The sequence below is a fragment of the Lissotriton vulgaris genome, chromosome 8 (genome assembly GCF_964263255.1).
Source record: "Lissotriton vulgaris chromosome 8, aLisVul1.2, whole genome shotgun sequence".
Lineage (NCBI taxonomy): Eukaryota > Metazoa > Chordata > Amphibia > Caudata > Salamandridae > Lissotriton > Lissotriton vulgaris.
In genome coordinates this window covers 121,821,708-121,838,174 of record NC_141696.1, presented here as the reverse complement: position 1 = coordinate 121,838,174, position 16,467 = coordinate 121,821,708, and the positions used below count along the sequence as shown (strand labels likewise).

General features: G+C 44.9%; 1 protein-coding gene across 1 annotated transcript in view; it reads left to right on the top strand.

Moving 5' to 3' along the window:
- The window catches only part of LOC147693576 (solute carrier organic anion transporter family member 2B1-like), a 426,250-nt gene that overhangs the window by 176,031 nt on the left and 233,752 nt on the right, over positions 1–16,467 (top strand). Inside the window, exon 5 of the mRNA XM_086933806.1 lies at positions 14,390–14,611. Coding sequence (XP_086789932.1) covers positions 14,390–14,611 — 222 coding nt within the window. The remainder of the gene's footprint in view (positions 1–14,389; positions 14,612–16,467) is intronic.

Genomic DNA, 16,467 nt, shown 5'->3' with positions numbered 1-16,467 from the left:
GGTTGCGCTATAATGATAATGTCACATAAAGTGCTCAAGGGTGTGCTTGTGAAGTGCAAGAATAGTGATATTAGAACAAAAGGTATACGTCCTTTACAATATTTACAATGTTAAAAGATATGACCTGTCTAGCAAAGTACATGAAAAATGAGCAATGAGGCCAACAAGTAATGGAAGTATAATTCAGTAATGAGCTTAACCACCACTAGGCTCAGGTGGACATAGTACAGATCTCTTTCCCACAAAAAAGCAGATGTTTCTATTCCCCAGAGCAGCACCAGTTTCAAGCTGCCCTTGCGGCAGTGCATTCATTGTTACTGTTTGTGCCCAAAAAGCATAGAGAATGGCTTGTATCCTTCCATTATGCAATCAATGAGAAAATCACTCTATAACAATCATAACAACCCTCTTTTTGTGTGGTCACCTCCATTTCTGCTGACTGTTATTGCCAATCTTTGATCTTTGTTGACTGGGGTGCTGCTGAGCGGCCCCCAGTGTATGTGCTTTGACCCATAAATATTGGTAAAGTTGCCACATTCCCAACGGTCATGTTTAACCTGCCAATAAGGCCAGAGAAAAAGATGCAGACCAATAGTACAAACACAACGCAAACTTGGGAGATAAAAGCCTGTTAAAAAGGAACTATAAGTGAGTGAGTGACACAAAAACGCATCCTTCTTACATGCTACTACAAAAAATACAAAAACGCACTGTATGACCTATTTAATGGTGGTGTATGTACCAGCATTGGAAGGATGGAAGCCTTGGTGTAAACTACTATAATTTGAACACTCAAATTTGTGACCACTGCATGAATTCTTGCAGTGTTAACATGAGCAGAGCCATCTTGCTGGCTTGGTCATTAGTGCATGTGGGTCGGGCCTGTTACTTGCATGATCAGCTTACTTGAAGATGCTTTGATGATGAGGTCTGCTGGTAGCATAGGTATTTGAGCAACTGTAGATGTTCATAATCATCTTTATAAGAAGCACAAGTCCACCTTGTTGAATGAGATGGTCCTTGATCTGCCTAAGTGTTTCATTTTGAGGTCCATATGATCAGCTTTGCCACAGGTGTTTTGCAGCATTGTGAATCAGCATGCTTACCTTTGATACACCCTGAGGGCTGCAAGCGCACAAGCCCTGAGTCTTAGCATGCCTGGACAGTGCAAATATGAGTGGTTGGAGGAGCATCAGAGAATTTGCCGGGAGCAGCAAATCAGCATTAAAGTTGTGCTGTGAAGAGAAAATTAAAGAAAAAAAGTGCTGGTGGCAAAATCAGACAATAGGATGCTACAATGAAAAATAAGGTTGTTCAATGAATAAAATACAAGTGTCACATGAGTAACAGAATGTGGCAAAAAGTGTTATGACTGACAATACTCTTCAGATGTAAAATATTCAATTATGCATACTGAGGGAGGTGGAAGAATACACCCAAAGAGGGTATAGAAAGACAGTCAGACTGAAATATTACTGCATGCTCATCAAACATGTGATTGACAATGTCTTAAGCAATGGCTGAAGGGTTCTGACGCAAATCAATTGCTTGCTTAAGGAAGCTGATCCAATGCCTACTATATGCGTATGCTATATATGTTTTGAAAAGTAAAAGAAAGGTCTTGGCTTACCCCAGACCAAAAAAGAGTAGTTCTGTATAATTAGTTATGCGACAAAAGAGTAGATAATAGCAGTTTTGTACTGTTTCATAGTGCATGGTTAGCTGTTTCAAAGCACTGTACATAACAGGTGCTACTATTACCAAAAATAATGCTTCTCAATGTATTTAACTAAAGGGAATCTGAGGTCCGCAACAAATGTGTAATTCACTGAGCCATCTTGTTGGTTGTCGATAGGCCTCTGGTCACCATTACATTCACAAAGATGTCCCACTTGTAAGTACCCTACATGTAGAGTTGAAAACTAAGGTTGTAGGAGACAGACTTTGAGGACTACAAACATTCCCAAATGTTGTAATGTTGACATGATTTGAACAGAAGTGTAGCAAAAATGCTATGGGTCCCCCTGGTGCAAACAATGAAAATGCATGCATGTCAAGAGACCCAATTGTATTGAAGACTCCCAGTTTTGTATGTCAAAATAGTTTTATTTTAGCTGTCTCCTGCCTAAAATTGCCTCAGACTCAATTGAAGTAAATACGTTAAATACAGTACCTCAATTGTGTTTTTGTGAATACTTTAACTCACAACTCAACCCAAACATTGGGTCTTGGCACATGTCTATGTCTGCACTATGTCTAGCCTTCAAGGCTTTGACTCTGGCCTATAAAGCTCTCCACGCGGTGGGAGCAAAATACCTTCAAAAGAGACTGGTCTTCTATCAACCGACCAGGTCTTTGAGGTCGGAATCTCTGTTTTTGGCGGTTGTCCCGCGTGTGAAGAGAGCTCGCCTGGGAGGCCGCTCTTTTGGATTGCTGGCGCCACAGTTGTGGAACTCTCTGCCGCTTGCTCTGCGGGGAGCTACCAGTCTCCTTGCTTTTAGAAAGGGCCTTAAAACCTGGTTGTTTACTCAGTAGCCTGTTTGTCCTGTATGTACTTTTTCTGCATTTCTGTCCTTTCTTTTATCGGTGTTATGTTATTGTGTTGCAGCCTTCCTTTTCCAATAAAGCGCCGGGACACTCTTTTTGAGTAGCCGTGCGCTATACAAAAGAATAAATAACATAACATAACATAACATAACATAACTTTAATTAGTCAGTTATGAAAAAAGCATGCTGAAGTTGAATTGGGATTTGTAGTGCTATATCCATATTATAGAGCATATCTGTTCTGGAAAACTTTACTACAATCATTTTCATTTGTGACTATCTAAAGAACAGTGGAATTGGGAAGATGTAAACAGAAACCAGATGCTCTGTTTTGAAACAAACATTAACTTTCTCCTAAACTTTAACATAACAAACACCCATTAATGTGAAGCCGGTGTAAAAAAACTCACAAAGAACTCGACAGGCAGCAGCAAGAGGCAGATATTGAAAGAAAGAGGAAAAGACTCAAGGCCAAAATGGCCAATGTCATAAAAAAGACTTTTTACAATAGTCTTCAAAAATACCGTTTCCAGAGCAAGTTCACAACTTCGAAAGAGCAAAGGGACAAAGACCTTGAGGAACTTGAGCCTCCCCAAACCCTAGCCTCAGGAAGAACAAGAAGAAATCCATGAGGAGGAAGGGCAAGAACCAGTTTTATTTTTATTGTATGGCATTATTCCACCATCTAGTTGTTTGGTACGGAATATTCCCAAAATCGTGTTTGTCCTTCTACTATGTTTGTGTTTGGTGTTGGTGGGCATCAAAGCACCTCCATATGGTACACCTTGTGACTTTGTTGTGCTTCCTTCGGAAGCTTCCACCTTTGGTTGCCATCTTCAGATTTTTTTTTCCCCTCTCATCTTCTTGGTGGAGGAGGGTGGGTTCGCTTGTGAATCCAGAAATTCTTTAAGCTGCAAAACTACACCGACTGATAAGAAAATATGTTTTAGAGCATGACTCTTTTCTGGATTCACATGCTGTGCATTGATTCTGTAGCAGTTTTTACTACAATGGTGGTTGGGATGAAAATGAGCGTTGATTTAAAAAGAGATCTTGTAATACATTTGTTCCTACTTGTGCTTATTTGTTCATCTGAATGTCCACACAGTAGAGTTTTGTGAACCTGTGCACTGATGAAAAGTTTGCTGCCATACAAATGTCTTGAAGCTGAGTATTAGCTAGGAAAAGCCAATGTAGCTCCCTTCTTTCTTGTTGGGAGTACACCAAGATTTCTTTATTGTGTCACACATACCTGTTTGTCACATAATTGGATTGTTTGCACAATCCATCCTGCAATTGAGTTCTTTGTTACTGGTCTTCCTAGAAAATTATTAGCAAATGACAGGACGAGTTGCTTTGTCTTTTTTTGAGCCTTTGTCCTTTCTATGTAATCCATTACTGCTCGCCTTGCATCTAGAGTGTTTAATGTTCTTCCTGCGTGTGTCTTTGGTTTCTGAAAGGAACTTGCTATCTGAATACTCTGACTCATGTGGAATCGAGAGATCAACTTTGGCAAGAACTGCAAGTCTGTTCTCATGACAATTTTGTTCTTGAGTATCTGAAAGTACGGTTCCTGTAATGTGTGCTTGTAACTCACTGTCTCTGCGTAGTTATGTAAAGGCCACTAAAAAAGCAGTCCTTAGTATGAGCATTTGTACAGATGTCTTATGTAATGGTTCGAAGGGGGCTTTCATTAATTGTGTGAGCACTATAATTAAACTCCAGGTTGGAGTCGGTACACTTTTTGGGGTGCAATTCTTTTTACTCCTTTCAAGAACTGTTTGATGACTGGTGACGGGAAAAAACATCTTCTAATGTGACCTCTAGAGTGTGCCCCTACTGCTGCCAAATGCACCTTGAGGAATGAATTGGTTAGTTTACACTCTAAAAGGTGTGTTAAGTATCTTAGAACTGTCCTATGCTTGTATATTCTTTTCAATAACCCTTCTTTCCTGCACAATAGTGAGTATCTTTCCCATTTTGCTGTATAACATGTTCTAGTTGTTTGTCTTCTTTTCTGCTTCAAGACAGCCATTATCTTTTCTGATACTTTTAGATGTGTACATTCAAAGTCTTCTGTAGCCATGCTGTCAGACGTAAGGACTCTATTCCTGGATGGAAAAACTTTCCTTTTTGCATTGACAAGTCTTGTCTGATTACTAGTCTGTGAAACCTCCCCTGTGACAGGTTTATCAGATCTGAGAAATAAGGCGCTTTGCCCACTGTGGTGCAATCAGCATAGGTGTCATGTTGCTGCTCCTGCATTTGCTGATCACCATGTGGAGCAGTGGTATCAGAGGAAAAGTGTACAAATATTTCCCAGACCAGTTTATTGACAGTGCATACCCGAGTGATCAGTGATACTGTTGTCTCGAGGTAAACTGGTGGGATTTTGCATTCTGGATAGTTGCAAAAAGATCCATTTTAGGTGTTTCCCATCTGTGAAAAATCTTTGAGTACATTTTGGCTCAGTTCCGACTTATGAGACCATGAAGCTTAGTCTGTATGCTTCTGTATTGTCCTTCCCTGCTAGTTGGATAGCTACCATCTGCATTTCTCTTTGGATGGCCCAGATCCATATTTCTTGTGCTAGTCTCGACAGTGGTATCGACTGGGTCCCTCCTTGCCTGTTTATATAAAACATGGTGGTTGTGTTGTCTAGTCGGATCAATATGGATTTCCCCCAGAGCTATTTCAGAAAGGCGTTTCAGTTTAGGAATATTGTCTCCATTTCTAGCACATTGATGTGTTGTACTGCATCCTAGTCCTTTCAGACCTTTTGGACTGCGAGGAGTGACAGGAGCAGAGAGGGATCAGACCTTGTAGGCTTGGGAAAAGAGCAGAGTTTTGAGACCCTTCCGAAACTTAGTGTAGGAGGATGTCATCCGGAGTTCCGTCGGAAGGGAGTTCCAGAACGCAGGAGCGAGAACTGCAAATTTAGTTCCTCCAGCCTTTTTCTTTCGGAAACGGGGGGTAGTTAGCAGGGCCTGGTTGTTAGATCGAAGCTCTCTGCCAGGTATATAAGGTTTGATGGCTGAGCAAATAAACTCCGGAGCGGTGCCCATTTTGGCCTGGAAGGTGGTACAGCCAAGTTTAAACAAGGCTCGCTCTTTTACCGGCAGCCAGTGCAGTGCCTGCATTAAGGGGGTAACCCGATGGAATTTGGGCAGGCCGTGGATCAGGCGGGCTGCCTGATTCTGCACTAGCTGCAAACAGTGAATGGCGTAGGCTGGAGCGCCATTGTAAATGATGTTGCCGTACTCAAGGCGCGAGAGCACCATGGCCATCACTATGATTTTTAACGCAGGCAGAGAGAAGAAGCGAGAAATCTTCCTGATAGTTCTCAGGGAAAAAAAACAAGAGGAAACAACCGCGGTGATCTGTGAGTGAACAGAAAGTGAAGAATGGAGAAATATACCAAGGGTTTTGACCTTGGGAACTGGGAGCGGGGGGGCACCGAGTGAGGAGGGCCAGTGGGAGGGGGACCAGGGACTGCAACCACCTCCGGTCAAGACTAACTCAGTCTTGTCTGGATTGAGTTTGAGGTGGTTGCAGTTCATCCAGTCTTGGATGAACAACATGACGGACTGGACGTTCTGGGAAGAGGAAGAGGAGTGGGAAAGATTAAAAATTAGCTGGAGGTCATCGGCGTAATTAAACACCGTGACCTCGAGCTGCTGTAACATAAAAATGAGAGGGTAAATGTATAAATTAAAAAGAAGAGGGGAAAGTGAGGAACCTTGGGGGACTCCGCATACAACCTTGCGAGGGGCAGCGGTGAAACCAGCTAGGTGAACCGCCTGAGCCCTGTCGCTCAGGAAGGACTCAAGCCAGGCGAGGGCCAGGCCCTCGATGCCCGCCGCCTTGACACGGGTGAGAAGGATGGAATGGTCCACCGTGTCAAAAGCGGCGGACAGATCTAAAAGGATGAGGGCCTGCGGACAATTGGTGTCAATGCCCTCGCGTAGGCTGTCCATCACTGAGGTCACCACCCTCTCAGTGGAGTGGAGCGGGCGAAAGCTGGCCTGCCTGGAGGAGAGGCAGTGGTTGGTCTCCACATAGGTGCTCAGGGTACTGGTCACGTGGGTTTCTAGAACCTTGCCCAGGTAAGGCAGAAGGGAGATGGGACGGTAATTGGAAGGGGAAGAAGGGTCAGCACCGGGTTTTTTTAGAATGGGGATGATAGCCGCGAATTTGTGGGCAGTAGGGACCGCTCCGTTGCTGAGCGAGTCGTTCAAGAGTGTGAGGGAAGGAGTGGGGCAGTTTAGGAAGATTTCTCTTAGGATGTGAGCGGGGGCAAAGTCAAGGGGAGAGCCTGACTTTACCTTTTGAAGCAGAGGGAAGAGCGTGGCCTTGGTTAAGGGAGGAATGGAAGTGAGTTTGGACGTGACAACGGGCGGGGAAGGGTTGGTAAATGTGGGGGAAGGGAGAGGAATATTGGCTTTGATCTTTGCGACCTTGTCAATGAAGAAATCATTGAGTGAGTCGCAAAGCGGTTGGGAAGGGGGAATTGAAGCCGCAGCTCTGTTGGACGAAGCAAGTTCATGTACTGTAGCGAAGATCTCCTTAGTTTGGGATTCCGCTGCCAGTATCTTGTTGGAATAAAACAGGGTCTTAGCATCAAGGATACCTTGCTTGTATGCCTTGAGCGCGGAGAGATAGATGATTTTTTTTAAGGGGCAATATTCTCTTCTCCATGCACGCTCTGCTCTACGAGCGGCCAGTTTCTTTACCTTGAGGTCAGGAGTGAACCAACGGTTAGCTGCATGAGCTCGCTTAACCGTGATCCGCCTCAAGGGGGCAAAGTATTCGCCAGCCCGGGTCAACCACCCATTGATAGTGGCCAGCTGATCCGAGGCGGCGAGGCCAGAGAGATCAGGGCAGGAGTTGGCTAGGGATGAGTGGAAAGATGACATGTCTGCCTTACCCCATTTCCTAACCCAGGTGTTCTTGGGAAGGGGGGGTTTAACCACTGGGGCTAAGGCAAGGGAAAACGAAATTAAAAAGTGGTCCGACCAAGGGCAAGGAGAAATGGTAGGAGAGGAGGTGGGGATGTTCAGGGTCCAGACCTGGTCGAGTGAGTGGCCGTGCACGTGGGTAGAACTGTGAACATGGGGGGTGAAGTTGAGGCTGGTCATGAGATCGGTAAACTCTTTGGATTGGGAGCTTTCGGCAGGATCGTTAGGCCAAAAGTTGAGGTCGCCCAGGACCAACACTGATGAGTTATTAACGACCAGGGTTGCGAGGATGTCTTGGAGGCCAGAAACAAAAGTGGGGGTGAGGTGAGGGGGGCGGTAGATAAGAACAGCAGTTAGGGGAGTCGCGTGGGAGGTAGCGCGAATTATCAGACAGTCGACTTCGGGAATGGGGGGACAGGGAAGAGTCTGAAAGTGGAAGTCAGTATGAGCTATTAGGGCCACTCCACCGCCTCTTCTGCCCTCCGGTCGATCTGCTCGGACGATGGAATATGAGGGAGGGAGTGCGGCTAAGACGTTGGGTAGGGAGTCGGCCTTGAACCAGGTCTCTGTTAAAAACAGAAGATCTGGATTGTGGGTGTCAAGGGACTTTCCTGAGTCTTGTATTTAATCTTACACCCAAGATAACCCTTTCATGTTCTGGTTCAGTTGAGGACTTTTCCATGTGAATTGAAAGCCCTAGTTGAAAAAGAGATGTTATGACCATTTGCATATGGTGTTTGCATCGCTCATATGAATGTTCTTCTAATCTAGGTAGGGATAGATGTGTTTTCCCTGCCACCGTAGGTGTGCTGCTACTATTGCTAGGCACTTTGTGTATACTCTTTGTGCTGACTTTATTCCAAAGGTCAGTACCTTGAACTGATAGTGTTCCTTGTTTATAATGAGTCTAAGGAATCGTTTGTGACTTCTATTCATGGTGATGTGTAGGTAGGAGTCTTTCAAATCTATTGTGGCCATAAAATACCCCATTTGAATTTGTGGTATTACCCCATGTAGTGTGGACATCTTGAACCTCTGAGTTCGGAGCTTCCATCAATTTCACTGTCTCGTGTAGTCACCCAAGACTCTGATCCTCTGGGGGCTTTGTGATCAATACTCTCAATCAGAAGCAAGATAGCAGAGGAGACCACTAGGCTGTGAAGGACTCCCAGTGATGTAGGCCTGACTCCAAGGACCACAGACCTGCCGGAGCCTAAAAGACAACAGACAAGGTGATGCAAGGCCTATAATGAAGGCTTGCTGCTGGCTCTGGGGGATTTGAGGCCTGAGTTAATGTGTGGAGATACTCCTATACCAACCGGACTGATGTTACGGCTGATTGAATCATGGTATATCCCCAGTGAACCCTGAAATGTCCTGAACAGCCATCCTGCTGCCTCTTCGGGGTAGGCACCTCACTACTCTTCATCTCATTGCTGTTTCAAAGGCATCACCACCCTGGAGATGCCTCCAACCCATGCCTGACGCCAAAATGGCCACCTCTGGGACTCAATTCCTAATCCAGAAATGTCCCACTTTCTTAGTAACGTTCCGGCTGTGAGATCCACCCTGCTACCTCTTCAAGGTAGATACCTTGATATTCTGTGTTTTTCTGCTGTTTCAAGGGCACCACCTCCATGGCGATGCCTCAAACCCCTGCCTGACCTCAAAATGTCCACCGCTGGGACTCATGTCCTCCTCCAGGAATGTCTACTTTCTTAGGAGCATCCCAGATGTGAGATCCAACTGAAAGATACGCTCCCTTTCCGGGACGTCCTCAGGGGGGGAAACCTGTATGCACTTGTGATCTAGGGTCTTCTGGCAAGGGTTTTGTAATTATTAGACTCAGACATGAACGGTTTCAATTTGTTCGGACAGTGTCCATCGCAATTTGGCGCCCCAGCAAAGTTATAATTGATTCACCAAAAGAATAACAGTTCTTCCAACAGCAACAGCAGAAAACCCTCCTCTAGTGAACAAACCCTCACCGTGATGGCCACCTGATGCTCCTGCTATGCATAATCAAGCGCACCCGCCGCCCGCCACACATCAAAATGCCAAATCTTGACAATCTTCAGAGGAAATGCTGAGGATCTATCTCCTCCAAGGCTGTGGATGACCTCAGGAGGACCATCTTTGATGTAGCAATGGCTGCTTAGGCCAACTCCTATAACTTCCCAACTGTCATCAGCCTCCAACATGTTGTCGACATCTGTTGCCACCAAGTCCCCCCCCCCCCTCACCCCCCAGGGCCCCTTTCCAAATCCGGTGCAAATGCTTTCAAGATCAAATACACCCCCCCCCCGCAATCCTTCCAAACATGCAATGAAAAACCTGAAGAACAGGACCTTGAGAGACTTCCAGACTTCCCAGGAACCCTCTTTGCTGCCAAAAACTACTGTCAATGCAAAACTGACCTCCTCCTCTTCACACACAACACTGACCTATGGATCCAATCCTTATGCAGTTTTATCCCATCCTCTTCTCTATCTAACATCCCCCTTGGATGCAAACTCAAATTCTGCTCCCCCTTTGCCCTCCCGGGTAACCTTTCCATGTCCATTTACAACAATGGGAACATCATATTCAATGCCAATGATACAATTCTGGACACGATCAACTGAATTTATCTACCCACAGACCCTCCTACAAACTTCCATGATTCCCCTCTCTATCCCCTTCCCCCCCTTCAATTCGGCCCAGGAAAATCTCTCACCCCATACTCTTCTACAATCTGTTATGTCTCCCTCAACCGATAACTCAGCGCCTATTCCAGGCCTTGAATATCCCTCCCACAGATCATCTCCGCACCATTCGTCTACAATGTTCAACAAACCATTATCTCCCATGCAGGTTGCTGCTGCCACCCTTCTTTCATCCCCACAGTTGACCCACATGTCTCCCCTTCCACACTATTTTTTTCATCCCCTGCCCCAACACCAGACTTCAACAACCAGAACCTCCCCCCTCCTGCATACCAACCCATCAGAGTCCACTCCGAACAGTCTACCACCATCCCCTTACTAGTACTGAACAAAACTGAACAAAACTGGACTCTCATTCTCACACCTCTCTTAAAGAATGGATATCTTTACATTGGCTGTATCCCAGCTTAGTGACTCTTTATCTTCTCGCCACTCCTACCCCATCAGCCTCTGCAGACCATCCTCTACACTCCTGTAGCATAACAAAAACTGCCACCTATCCAGACAGAAACAGACACATACACCCCTAGACAACTCAGACCTACCAGCTTCAAATTCCTCTACCCCCTCCTCCTATCTTCCCACAAGGGGCTGCTCAATTTCCAACATCATCTCTGACACAATAAAACTCACACACCATCGCAGAGCACACTCAGCCCCTCTTAACTTGATACAAATCACAACTACCCTCCTGGAACAGCTAAGTCAGAAAGACAACAGCTTCTCCCTGAACTGCATTCTACACACTTGTCAATTTGCAGTCAAACACTGTCCAGAGTTATCAGTTATCAGATCCTGACCCATAATCTCGACATCCTGATCCACACAGAAATCAGGCTCAATGTCTCATCTAACCACGCTCTAGACCTTCTTCTTCCTTGCAACTAATCAATTTTGCGGTGCAAGCGGGAAGATAGATATGGTGGAGGTTTCACACTCATTGACCAAAACTCTCTGAGATGCCTAACACTCCCAATGTCTCACTTTCAGTTTTTGAATGAATGTCTGTGAAACTGTCCTCATCCACTACTTCTATCCTCAGATTGAATGTGATTTACTTCCCACCGGGGCAAAACAGCACCTTCATCAAGGAATCCATGGATTTCTTTACCTCTTAACAATGAGCTCTGACAACAATATCTTTCTTGGTGACTTCAACATCCACCGGGAAAACGTGGGCAACAGCTTTGTAGACACTTTTACCTCACTGCCATAAACCTACACCACTAAGGCGCCTTTCTTGATCTGAAGGTTTTCAGATCCCCTACCTAAAGATACACAACCCCATCCCAGTCGACTGGTCTGATCACATTCAGATACCTTTCCCTCTAACCGCTCTTCCACCAAAACATACAGTCAACTCAAGAAAGAGAAAATATGACTTAGAGACACATCCACCCTTGACAAAGAATCCATGCCATCATGGCCTTTCCCACCCGAATTGTGATTACACCTCATCTTGACATTAACAAGGCCACTGACAAGTACAACTCCTGCATGGAATCCCTTATTGACAAATGTGCACCCCTAGAATGCAACGTATCCAGACCAAAACCCTCCATGCCCTGGTTTTCAAAAGAGCTTTATGAAGAATGAAAGGCTATCAGAAAATGCGAGAAAGAATGGAGACAAGCAACATCTCCCATGAGTATAGCAAAGCTTTGCAAAGCGAGAGACCAATTACTCAGAGCCACATCCTACCATACCAGTGCCCTTGTGAATTCTGCAACAAATAGACTGAAGCACCTATTCAAGGTCATCGAACAGTGGACTAACCCCTCTATCACTTCCCTCCTAAGCCACCTGTGGCCCTTTGAAATGATTTTGTGGATTTATTGATTAAAAAAGTTAGAAACATCCATATATTTCTTCCTGTCAACAACTCCCTTCAAACAGTTGAGTCTTTACCATGCAAGGCACTATAATTATGGTCATCCTTTCCTCCGAGCAGGACATACAACAAATTACCTCCAAAGTAAAACCCTCAAACCATCATCAGGATGCCATTCCAGGCTCTATCAGAAAATCTCTTGCCAAACACCTACTCTCCATTTGAACCACCTTGGTTCAGTCCTCTCTCAAACAGGGCCTCTTCCCAGAATGACCAAGAATGGGTCAAATCACTCCACTCTTGAAAAAATAACCTCTCCATCCAAAGAACCTGAACAACTACTGTCCACACATCCAGTTCATTGAAAGATGCATAGTGTCCCAGCGAGCCTCACACATTCAAACAAACAACCTCCTAGACACTCTCCAATCAGGGTCTGTCAGGGTCACATTAAAGAAACTGCGATCCTCCATATTGTCAATGACCCCACTTAGAATCCTCGACTCCGGTAACTCCTACGTCCTGGACCTCTTCGATCTATCTGCAGAATTCAACACTGTCAACCATCATGACCTCCTTTGCATTCTTGAACTAAGCATGGGAAGTGGAGGCACCGTCCTCAAATGGTTCTTCGCTTTACCTATCAAACTGCCCCGAAATTTTGAAAATGAGCAACTTGTTCTCAAGACCAGTCATCATTCTCCAGGAGGTTCCTCAAGGTTCGATCCTCTCCCCGATCCTCTTCAACCTCTATCTAGAACCACTAGGTGTGGTTCTCAGAAACTCAGGGATTCTCTTCCACCTCTAGGCCTACAATACCCAAATATATGTGAAAATCTAATCCTGGGAGGGCATTGCCCTGCTTTCAAATACACTCTTCAAGATTCAAAACTAGATGTCAAACCACCACTTAAAACTCAACCCAACTAAAACAGAATTTCTCTTGATCTCACCTCCAAAAGAAATAAATCTAGTGCAAGAATTGATGGCAACATTCCATTCCCACCTTCAATGGCTGCTTCACCATTGTTATGAGTGCCAGATCACTCGGCATCACCCTTGATCATCGTCTCAATCTTCACAGCCTCATAGCAGCCAGGGCCAACAGAACACACCACAAACTTAATGATTCAGAAAAGGGGGTGGTGATGAACAGAGTGTCTGAATTAAGCAGACCACTCTTACCCAGTCCAAAGATCAGGGCTTGATCCATCACCGTTTTTTAGCTCACTGCACCATCCCAGCTCAGAACTTGGCTATATGCAAATTAGTCTGACCCTGGCTCAGTGCATCATGGGAACAGGGCAGACCAAACTACCAAGCCAATTCTTATACTGGGAAGGAAACAAGCTTCCGGGAGAATTGGCTTGGTAGTTTAGTCTGCCCTGTTCCCATGATGCACTGGGCCAGGGACAGACTGATTTGCATATAGCCAGGTTCTGAGCTGGGATGGTGCAGTGAGATAAATAACGGTGATGGATCAAGCCCTGATCTTTGGACTGGGTAAGAGTGGTCTGCTCAATTCAGACACTCTGTTCATCACCACCCCCTTTTCTGGAACACCACAAACTTAGGCAGCTTTGGGGAATCAAACAATTGATTTCGATCAGAATCTCAAAACAGTGGTGCAATCTCCCATTCTCTCTAGACTACACTTTGGAATTGCCCTTCTCTCAGTCATTCCCAAAGTTCACTTAGGCCCATTGAGAGCAACACTGCATGCCGCAGCACCCTTCGTCTTAGGCATCAAGAAATTTGACCATATTTCCCCTGCTATGCTAACCTTCCAATGGCTCCCCAATTCAAAATTGCATGCATTACTCACAGAGCGCTGCACTCTTCCTCACCTCCCTATCTAAATGAGAAAATCTCTGGAGCAAATAGAAGCTCCAGAAATGTCCAATCCCTGATCCTTAAACCGCCCACTTTTTGTCGAGAACAATTGAATCAGTCTTTCTCTGGTAGCGCCACTAGAATCTGGAACTCTCTGCCTCCCTCAGTCTGTTTAGCCACCTGCCTAGCAACCTTCAAAAAGAACATCAAGGTTCTATTTGACAGACAAGTTGGTTAATCCACCCTTGACCAGATTTAAGTACTTTCTCCACTGCGCTCTGATCTGACTTTGTGTAACTGTGTATGTCCTCTACCTAACTGTTGTAACTATCTCTTGTGGTAACTTTTGTATGCATCCACTAGATGTCCAAGCTTAAATACTATTACTATAACCTGCTGTAACCCTGTATCCTGTGTGTAGTAAAGCGCTCTGCTGCCTTCGGGTTCATGTCTGCACTATATAAAACTCCAAATAATGAGATCCGTCCTTGACCATTTGTTTTCCAATCTTACAGGCGCGTCCAGCAACTTTACTGACATTTGTCAGCTGGATGGGACCAGCCGGGCGCTGAATAATTCTAGCTGCAACAATCAGTCTGTAAAGGGGACCTTGCACGTCATATCCTTCCTCTTCATTGGCCAGTTTCTCCTCGGAGTGGGTGGAGTTCCTATCCAGCCATTTGGTATATCGTATGTTGATGATTTTGCCAGCAAAAGGAACTCGCCATTTTACATAGGTAAGTCGTACATATTGAAGCTGCCTGTAACTTTCACCCTTGACGTCCATGCCTCTTTTTCTCCTGTTCTTCGCAACATTAACAGTCTCTTTGCATACAGATATTTACCTCATACGTTGTCCCCTATTTTATTGAATTTGCATTTGACTTTGAAGGTCTTCTCCAGTCACTCCTTTAATATGAAACACTGGGGTATGGCTTCCCAAAATCTTGTGCAGGATTCTGAAAGTAGAAGGTTGAGCGTGTGCTTACTTCTAAAATGTGTCCAAATCTGCAAGCCAGGGTGTAGGAAGAGGCCGTGCAGAAGAACCAGACTTTTAAATGAGTATGCAGGAAGGAGGCACGCGACTGGTTGTGCATTAATACAACTGCAAGGAATATCTTTTATTGCATGCAGTATTTTCCATAGGGTCTGTCAGATAAGATCTCATTAAAAATTAAAACAATGTCCTGGGACATAATTCGAGGAAGTGCATTTAGTGATATGGTGAGTGGCGGCTGGCATTACCTGCCTCATTATGAATGAATCACAAAACCAGCCTTTGCTTTTTTTTGTGATATGTCAATACATTCAGCAGTGACAGTGCAGGGCCCTGCAAAGAGTGAGGCCTAGGGCAAACAGTCATGCCACACGCCACATCTAGGGAGGTGCGTCACGTTGTAAAGCCCTGTGTCACATTATACCTGCGCCAGGTATTCTATGCAGAATGGGCGTTCCAATGTGGGAAAGGCTTGTAGAAGCAATGTGGTGAACTCTACAAGATTTCACTTTGTCACTTTTAGGACGCCTCTGCGTCAAAACCCTAAAGCGTAAGAAGTGATGCAGTGTATTAGGAATAGGCCTCCCCATGCATTGTTGGAGTTGCATCCTGCTTGCAACACGACTCCAGTAATGCGTGACTTTTGAGCCAACAGATGTGACAGAATTTCTGATGCATCTGTCAAACCTCCTGCCATGGTGCGCTGTATTGTAAATATGGTGGATCCATGGTTGTTCAAGGGTTTAGCAGGCGGGAGCAGGGAAACTGACGCTTCTATCAAGATGCGTCAGTTTCTTGTAAATAAGCCCTTTGAAATGTGTGTGCATTAACACAAGATTCATACTCTAGCTAACTTAAGGAAAACTAATCCTCAAACTCCATCCTTACTGTGACATTTCATTCTCCTACGTGAATAGATTTGCATTTTTATGTCTAACTCGAATGAAAATTAAATGTGTCTCACATAGAAGGGCGAAGGCCTTCACAGGCTAATCTGAGACAAGGATTCACACTCAAGGTTAAACTCAGCTGTCCCAGGGAGAATCACATGCTATGTAACTTTACTGTTCCATGTGCAGATGTGTTATGTCTACAGAACACAGTGATGTAAGTAGAATAAAATGATGTAGATAGTAATGCGTGAGGTGGTGACAGAACATGGAATGTTCAAGGTAGGAGCTAGGAAGGTGGTGAATAGATAGATAGAGTACCATGGAGTGCTGTGTTGGTCATGTACCTGTCTGCTCGTTAATGTTAATAAAGTAATCTTCAGCTTATTTTGTGCGGAGAGATAAGTACATAATAAAAGTGGCGACGAGGATGGGAGAACCAAAGCTACATTAGCAATACATTCCTTCACGTTACAAAAATCAGATTCACATTCAGGTGACCACTCAAATTTGCTCTTATTTTTCGTTAACACCATGCGCGCTAGCGGAATTCCGCTCGCACGCTGGGATTTGCGAAAACGCACTTTACGTGACGAGCTGGGCTCGTCATCAGTGTGCGAGGAGGCTACGCCATGACGAGCCCAGCTCGTCATCAGCGTAGAAGGGGTTAATTGCCTAGTGTTGTAAGTTCTAGCCTCAAAATTCA